This window comes from Pyrus communis, chromosome 8 (assembly GCF_963583255.1).
Source record: "Pyrus communis chromosome 8, drPyrComm1.1, whole genome shotgun sequence".
In the NCBI taxonomy this organism is placed as follows: domain Eukaryota; kingdom Viridiplantae; phylum Streptophyta; class Magnoliopsida; order Rosales; family Rosaceae; genus Pyrus; species Pyrus communis.
The window spans coordinates 17929906-17939233 of NC_084810.1; the positions used below are offsets into that span (position 1 = coordinate 17929906).

Below are 9328 nucleotides of genomic sequence, written 5' to 3' on the forward strand. Positions count from 1 at the left end.
TGTTATATACTTTAGTAAAATTTGATTCAAGTTTCATTTTTTCTGGCATTGAGTTCCTCTTCATCATCTTCGATCTTCCTTTCTAGACTTTAGCTTCCAATATACATTATACGTTTAGTGGCGGAACAAGACTTCCATTAACATATAATACTTTGCGTCATGAGTTTTATTTTTCCTCAAATTTGACATTTCTTTCCCTTCCAAATATCTTGGACAGCCACCGTATCTCAACTATTCCATTTATGGAAACATTTTTCAATTCAACATAAAACATGGGAGAATTGCAGTTGGACTTCTCTTTTTGCCCTTTCGGGGGAGCTGCATATATAGAATATAATACAAAATCTGACTATAATTCAACTATTTATTTAGGGAGAGGATGACTTAGTGGTTGGAGATGAATTCCATATTCGTATTTCACACGACACGTTCTGGGTTCGATTTATGGCAATAGTGAATCGCATGATGGTGTCTAGGAAGAGATTGAAATGTCTCTATGAGTTTTCTCGACCTCTAGAATAGTGGATTGTCGTTACGAAGTAACCAGCTTGTCCCTTTTTGAAGAAAGAAAAAAAAAAAAAGGACATTGCTACTGGTTTAAAAGTCTTAATCAAAGTTGTTATAGAACTTTCAAATATGTAAGAATATTTTAACAGGAACAGAGTTTATAGGCACAATTGTTATCAGATCATATATATACACAAAATTTACTTCACAAACAACAAAGCTACGTATAGGTCTACAACACTGATTTTACATTCGTTAGACATCCCTTAATTTTTTTTTTCATTAATAAATCAATAAAAGTGTAGTTTTTTATTAATGGGAGTCAGGAAATAAAAATTCGGACCTCTTTCACCATTGGAAAAAGAAGTATGTGGTTGAGATTTTATTTTATTTTAAGCAACAATGACATTCATTAAAATAACGCGCAAAAGACACAAATCTTAACATAATTGTAAAAACAACTTAGGAGAGCTAAATTAAATTGGACGAAATCTGTATAATCAGCTAAAGAAACTCATAGCACCAAATCAAGCATCACCCGTACATAAGTGCCCTTGGGCCAAAATCACCGAAACCCTGAATTGAACCATAACTCTAAATCATAATTCCTACCACGAATTGAAGTTGGGGTGCCATAGAACCCTTCACATCTAGACAAAAAGGGACTAACATGGGCGGATTTGGGGAAGAATTAGTCTCCTGTAATTGCGTATAAGAGTTGCATATTAGTAACAAAGAGTCGTCATCTGGTAAAGAAGGTCACAAGCACATGCGAAAATCACAACATTCTTCAAATTGAGGATAAAAATAAAGTTAGAGGAAGTGTTTTTGAGGAAGGATTGGAATGAAGGATGCAAGGTGCAAGAGGTGGTTGGGTATTGAAATCTAAGATAAATTATTAGGTAGTACAGTACTATCACGTTAGGAGAAAATTTTCATTATGACGGGAACACAAGTGTTACACCACCTGTTTTAATAGAAGTGGAGAATTTTATTTTTTAAGTTATTTACTTTTTAGTACATATGTCCCATCATTTGTATAATAACATGTGATGTACCAACCCGTGTACCGGTCATATTGAAAAATCTTTTCGGACCATTTCTTCGTGGGTCAGTGTACAAAACCGTCCTTTCATGTTACTATATTTGTTGGGTTTGTGGTGGTGTGATTATTGACAACAGGCTGCGTATTGTGCTACTTATCTGTTTGGTGGATTCTGCAGCTGTGGTTTTTCTCTAGATTATCGTTCAATTCTTTTTATTATATATTTTCTTTGAGAAAATAATAAATACACATAATTTTTGGCTTCTCATATACTTATGTTTAATTTAATTTATTCAATATAATGCTTACAAATAATTTTTTTAAAGAAATTTAAAAAAAAAAATAAAAAGGTGTGAAAAATCACCTACCTTCCCTCAACTACGAGTTTTGCACACGTGTTTCGACCTTTTTTTTAGTCAACATGTTCTAGGTCCTTTTGGTGGGAACCTTCACAAATACAACAAAAATTTGATAAAACCTCCAAAATTGCCTTCAAGCCACCAGCCACCAACCACCAAACAAATATTAAACAAACTCGTCAATTAACCCAACCTCCAAGAAAAGTTAAGAGTGTTTAAACTTATGATGCAAATGTTACATTTATTATTTATTTGTATCATTTTAATTTTGTATCATCTTTTTTTCTAATAGAAGTTGAACCTGTCCATTTATGTAGGTCTCATCCTTATTAGAAAGATGATACAAATATAGTAAAAGTAGCATTTTTGCATGACACATAGATCCAGCCAGCACTCTACATATATAAACTCTACACTAATAGTTGTATCAAAGAATCCTCAGCAATGACGTGTATCAAATGGAGTCTACTTTGTAGAAAATTTTGGAGATGAAGGACGAAAAACACCACCATTTTTTCGGGTCTTCTTCTAAATTCTACTTTCATGTAATTAATAAGGAATTCTCTATTGACTGGCAAATCCCATGAATGACTTCTAGCTGATTCCATTGAAACTGCATAACTACCTGAGAAATTTTGTAGCCACAGAAGAAATTTTATTTGAAAGTCATGATTGCGAAAGGCTTCATTATTTGAAAGTCTTTACGCATCATACTACAGGCTGATGCGTATAAATATGGAAGCAACTGTTCCTATTCCCCATAGGCTCCAAGTGCAGCTCGAAGCTAAAAAATGGAGAAGTTTCCCACCCCAATATTATTTTACAGTTTCCTAATTGCCTTGGTATTGCTGAATTCTCGCCATGCAACATCTGAAGAAGTTGGTATAAATTATTTGTAATATCTTTATTATATATGCTCAATACTTACACTATTAGAATCGAAGTAGAGCATATTGTTCTCTTAAGAGTTTCATTAAGCTTTCTTTAATTTGGGTAGTTAAAGTAATGCATTTTCTAAATTAAAATAGGATATTGCTTTCAGCCATTTTTAAACAGTTTTTCTAGCTTTATATATATATATCAACATGCATATTAAATATACATGGTTAAGAATGACAAAGGCTCCAATTGAATTTTTGATTTCCTAGTAAATTTTCTGTTTAAGGTAGTCCATGTTCATCAATGTTACGCACTCTTATCCTTATTAAATTATGTATGGCCCCTCCTACAATTTTAAGTCACGTTTCCGGCCATTGGTAGTGCCGTTAAGGGATTTTGAAAATTACTTCTCATTTTTGTTAATATTCTTGATGATGCAGAAGATCAGAGGGAGTTTAATTATGAGGAAGACAGTGAGAAGGGACCGCTTCGATGGGGAGAGATACGCCAAGAATGGAGCATGTGCAGCAAGGGATCGATGCAGTCTCCGATTGATCTGTCAGATGACAGAGTCGAACTAGTGTCACATTTCGGGATACTTAAGAGTAACTACAGGCCTTGCAATGCCACTCTTAAGAATAGGGGGCATGATATGATGGTAAGATAAAGATAAAAAACTAGAGATCAAATTTGAAAAATTCTCCTAACACAATTAGTATTACCTTACACTTCAAAGTACCAAGAAAGGTGCACGTAAAGTTGGGGTTGTTGAGGTTTAATTTTCCATTAAGTCTATGAGGAAAAAGTATTCTTACGAATATTAATCGCTTGTTCGATGATTTGTCAATGCAGTTGAAATGGGAAACTGATGCAGGATTTATACTATTAAACGGAACTTTGTATAAACTGAAACAATGCCACTGGCACGCGTCTTCAGAACACACCATCAATGGCAAGAGGTTTGATTTAGAGGTGCATTTGGTTCATGAGAGCGCAACTGGAAATATTGCTGTGACTGGAATTCTTTATAGGATTGGAGCTCCTGATCCATTTTTGTCATCGGTAAAATATTTAAAACCCTCACTTGGAGTGACCCTACTTTATACTGACTACATTTCCAACACCATCGCTCGCATAAATATAACTCAATTGCATGATTAGGGTTTCACATGGATCCTCCTATGTGAGAGATATGGTCGGTAAATGTCGTCGAAATTATATACTTTCATTCTTCTCTCTTATGCTTGCTGTACTTATTATTCCTTTTTGTGTTTAGATCATGGATTATTTAGCAGACGTCTCTGATACCACTGACGAGGAAGAAGTGGTTGGTATGGTTGATCCAAGGCAAATGAAAACAAGCAGCACAAAGTATTACAGATATATTGGCTCACTTACAACTCCCCCTTGCACACAAAATGTTATCTGGACCATTGCTCGAGAGGTTCTTTTCTCTTATTTTATAAACCCTAAAATTTGATAATATGTTCTGGTGTCTACAAAGTTTCTGTTCGTTCTAAATCTCACTTAAGTTTTAACTCATCAGGTGAGCACTGTCTCAGAAGAACAAGTGAAATCACTCCGAGTAGCTGTTCATGATGTAAGTTCAATCATGAAACTATTTCAAAATTTCATGTAAAAAAAAAAAAAAAATTATGCATAAACATTGAAAATTCGATGTTATTTTGATTAGATGTACTTGTGTTGAAAATCTTGCAGGACTCAGACACTAATGCAAGACCAGTACAACCCAGAAACAGGCGGATAGTGCAACTTTATAGACAAACAGTAGAGGAAAAGAATTGAATCTAGCTAGAATTATATAGCTTTAAAGTATCACCACCTTTCACTTACAGCAGGTCTTGAAACCTGGAGGAGGAGGAGGAGGAGATATGCAGGGTCTAGTCTAAATAAAGGAGTTGTAATCACTAGGATTACTCTATATGTATGTTTATAGTGTACACCATTTTCCCATTTATTCTCTAAGTAAAGGGTTTTCCCATTTTTTTTAGTTGGGGGCTTGGACCATGTTATATTAATTTTTTAGGAAAACTAATGAAAAAGGGTTTGAAAATTTTGAATTTTAACTATAATGACAAAATAAATGTTAAAATGAATAGTAGCAGGATTGACTTTTTAGTATAAAAAATATGATTTCGTTAAAGTGAACATTACTAGAAGTTTTTCGTTAAAGTTCGCTAGTTTTTTTCATACATATAGTATAATTATTTAATGTACGGTATTCAATTCATTGAATAAAGGGCTTTACAGATTTATATTCAATATCAACATCTTTAATTCGCAACCAATCCTGCAATAGCCTTCATGAACTACTCCTCAACAACAAATTAGTCACACATGTCCGCACTTCAGTCCTAACACATGAACAACTCATATTGAGTAATGTGAAATCAAGTGTCAATTGGGTCGATCATGTGAATAACATGCTCTTCCAAAATCATATAGTGTTACATAAGACCTCACATTGGTGGGATTCATATATTCTCGATATCGGAAAGAACATGGGAAGCTGGAAAACCTTCTAGTAGAACAGTTGGTCCAGGAAACATTTGGAATTTAGTATCAAACGAGTGAAAGGAACAAGTTGTCAACGTCATCAAAAAAGGATAATGCATCTAAAATGTTTAAAATAAGTTTCTTCAGACAATATGTAAATATGTGATGTGAGCAGTGACCTAATGGAATCTGACCATTCACATAAGCACAGTGTAATTCCAATTTTTTCCATGATTAATTTCTGTTTTTCCCACTTTAATCCTGCTTTCTGTATATTTTATCATTTTCCATTCCATCGCTCTCTCCGTTTTTTTTTCTTTCTCCCGCTCTCCTTCCCTTGCTCTCCTCTGCGCGGCTCTACGCAGTTACGGGTTCGATGCCGAAGTCCGGCGAGTTGTTTCCGGCCAAATGGCAACTAACCAGACCTCGCCGTCACCACCTATCGTCTCCCCTTCATATCAGGAACCAAAACTACTTGTTGCATGCCTTGGATTGGGACTACAGCAGCTTGGGGTTGCCGATGCGTGTTCTCCGTCGGGGGCAGCGGCTTGGGTTGCTGATGTGATTTGGATTTTGATTCTGAACTAGGTTTTGAATTTGAAATGGGTTTTGATTTCTGGAATTGGCTTTCGATTTGATATGCAATTGTGGAATTGTGAGTTGGTTTTTCGTTTGATCTCTGCAAGTCTGCAATGGTGGGGAATTGGCTTTCGAGAAAGGAAGAGATTTCTAGTGGAAAAAAAAAAAAAAAAAAAAAAAAAAAAACAAGAGAGAATTAATGATAGAATTTTAATAGATATTGATGAACTAATATAATATTATAATTTGTTAATTATCTACTTCTTAGTCTGATATTGTACCAGACAATTCACTAAGGTCATCTCCAACCGAAGGTTGGCCAGATGACTTGTTTTAGCCATCTGGTCCTTCGAGAAATTAATATTTTAATGCACAGTGCATAACCATATTTCTTACTATCTCCAACCGAAGGTCAAAGGGCCATAGGGCTTGTTTTAGCACTGTCACAAAAAACCGTCACCAACTGGGGGCCATAGGGCCAACCATAATTTATTATTTAAATTTAAAAATTACAACAACTTAAATTTAAAAATTACAACTTATATTTAAAACCTACAACTAAAATTTAAAAACTACAACAACTTAAATTTAAAAACTAGAACAACTTAAATTTAAAAACTAGAACAATTTAAATTTAATATCTAAAATCATCATTATCTTCATCATCCGCCATTGTAGGAGTATAGTCGGAGGTAAACAACTGCCCCCAGGTCATAATTTTTTTTTTCCCCCATCAAAATAGGCCTTACTCGTTGAAATGTAATTCGAAGTGTTCCTTTCCATATTCTTATCATTCATCTCTTCTTGTGTTTGTTTGACCCGTTCTTTATGCCTACAGTTCCTTTCTTCCGCGGCAAAGGCATTTTGCTCCACTATTAATTGCAATGAGGCTGCCACTTCTTGTTGGCGTAATCATTCGTTGCCTTGCCCTTTTCCTCAACCTCCGGGCCTTATTTCATCCCATAGCCCTAGGTATGAAACCTTCACCCGAAGACGGATTTTCTACCCTTATTTGTTGAATGGTAGGAGATCCATCTTCATCCATATCTATAGCTGAGGATGTAGTTCTGAACATCGATGTAGGACCTAATCTATGTTGAGGTGGATCTTCAAATAACACCCACCCTTTACAAATTTTCCAACAATCGTGAAACTGAAAGGGTTTCGAGTTGCCCTCCATATACAATTCCTCCGCTTGGCGTACCTAGAAAATATAATTATAAAAATTAAAGGAGATTAACTGATGAAATTAAATGTAATATAATTAAATATAATTACAAAAATTAAAGGAAATTAATTTATGAAATTAAATGTAATATAATTAAATATTTAAAATAAATTATGAAAACAGTTACTTCATCGTAGTAATTAGTGCTGTTTTCATGTCTACTTGCGGTTGCTAACAGTGCTTGATGCCATTTGTTCAAACTTGGCTAAAAATGTTTCTTCCATCTTGAAGAACAACTCTCGTGGTTTTGAGTATTCGGTGGAGTGGTGTCTTCGTAGAACTCCAAGTATTTTTTGGACATACAAGTCCAAACACCTTCACTTGTTTGAGAACTCCCCCTCACACTATCTTCCGACACCCATCTATAAGCCCTGCAAAGAGCTTCATCTTCTTTTCGGGTCCAAGCCCTACCTTTCATTGCAAATGAGGCCATTTGAAAATTATTGAAAAAATTGAAGGAAATATTATTGGAAGAGGTAAGAAATGTGAGAATTGAAATGGTGAAAAATTTGTGAGGAATGGTGTAGTAATGACTTAGGTATTTATAGGAAAAATGAGATTTTTTTTAGAATTTTTTAAAAATATTTTGGCCCAAAAAAAAAAAAAAAAAAACCAACGGTAACTCAAGTCAGCATGACATCAACTAGCCGTTGCTAGCTGGCGTCACGCTAACGTCAGCTAGCCGTTGGGGTTTGAATGGGAGCCCGATTGGTTGGCTGCTTTGGGCCGGCCGGTTGGCCTTTTGGCCCTTTTTTGTCAAGTGGGGGCCATGAGCTCTTTGGCCTGGCCCTCGGTTGGAGATGGTTTTTTGGGCTATTTTTGGCCCTCTGGACCTTTCGATTGGAGATGGTCTAAGTCAGTCTAATTAAAATTAGTCTGATGCAACGCACCCTAATGGTTTAACCCTACCACTAGAGGGAGGTCATTGAATTTCTTTACCCTTAAGGGAAATTGAATTTTGCATAATTTGCTCTGCAAAACGTGTAATCAATTGCTAACACTAAGGTAAACTATTTTAGGTTTGGTCCATATTCGAATTATCCCCAATTTTGAAATTTTAGATACTTAATTTATGTTTGTGTTGCATGTTTAAGATTCGTCTTGGGAATAGTTATTTGAGGTTGTACAAATTGGAATTGGTAGGTCGAATTTAGCCAAATTTGGGTAATAACCGTGATCTCTAAGCCTCTTCCTCTTTTCAATTTCTGTTAATTTAGCTCCCAATTGATCATTTTCTTAATTTTTGTTGTCTGTGTTTTGTTTGGTTGCTGAAAAAATGTGAAGCGAAGGAAAGTTTTGAATCATTTTCTGTAATTTTGGTTTTCTATGTTTTCTTTTTTTGCTGTTTTGGGTTGTACTGCTGAGTTCCATGTATTTATAGGATGTGAATACTTCGTTTAAGCTAAACATTATGAGATTTAGGGTTTAATGTTTTGCACAATTGGGTATACTTTCCCCGAAATTAAATGGAGATTTGTCCTTGGAAATGTTTACAAAATTACTCTTATGTGCAAAACCAAATCCAATCTGAAAGATGTAAGTTTATAACGTAACGTAACGTAACCAAGAATTTTTTTCTGGGTTTTTCTCACCAAACCTTCTCCCAAGGTGTGATTATAGCAAGGTATATTATCAGCTTTTTGTAAGGAACAGACGCTGAGACCATTTGCATTAAAGAATTTCGGACATTGTTTTCGAAAAAAGAAACCTTAAATGGAAGATTGTTATCCTATTATACTTTGAATCTGTTGTACAATATTAAATTTACTATTGTAATCTGTTGTACAATATTAAATTTACTATTGTAACCTTGCACTAAACATTTGTGGTGAATGAGTTTAGTGCGTACAAGAAATGAAATCTCAAGGTATAACTGATGATCGGTTGGAACTTCTGAACGGTGTTAAAGTTCCAAATAATTTGAAAACAGAACTTTCTACAAATTCTTTATTTCTCATGTTTTGCAAAAAAAATAAAAATAGTTTAATATATTGTAATTAATTTGTTCAATATGCAAATGAATGTAACCCTTTGAATTTTATAAATCTAACTTCTATAACCTCTGTTTTTTAATAGTATATATTTTCAAAATATTTTAAATACCTGCAACATCTTGTAGACACTTTTACGAATTATAAAGTTGTCACCGATCCCAACATACGTTCATGATTGACATGTGACGTCACCAAATACTCGTCTCTAACATACCCCGCC

General features: G+C 34.6%; 1 protein-coding gene across 1 annotated transcript; it reads left to right on the forward strand.

Moving 5' to 3' along the window:
• The first annotated feature begins 2702 nt into the window (after positions 1-2702).
• LOC137741415 (alpha carbonic anhydrase 7-like) lies at positions 2703-4674 on the forward strand. The gene is made up of 6 exons (XM_068481133.1): positions 2703-2793; positions 3231-3448; positions 3643-3852; positions 4067-4234; positions 4337-4390; positions 4510-4674. The coding sequence occupies exons 1-6, from the start codon at positions 2703-2705 to the stop codon at positions 4594-4596; spliced, it is 828 nt and encodes a 275-aa protein (XP_068337234.1). The 3' UTR covers positions 4597-4674.
• Positions 4675-9328: the final 4654 nt, after the last annotated feature.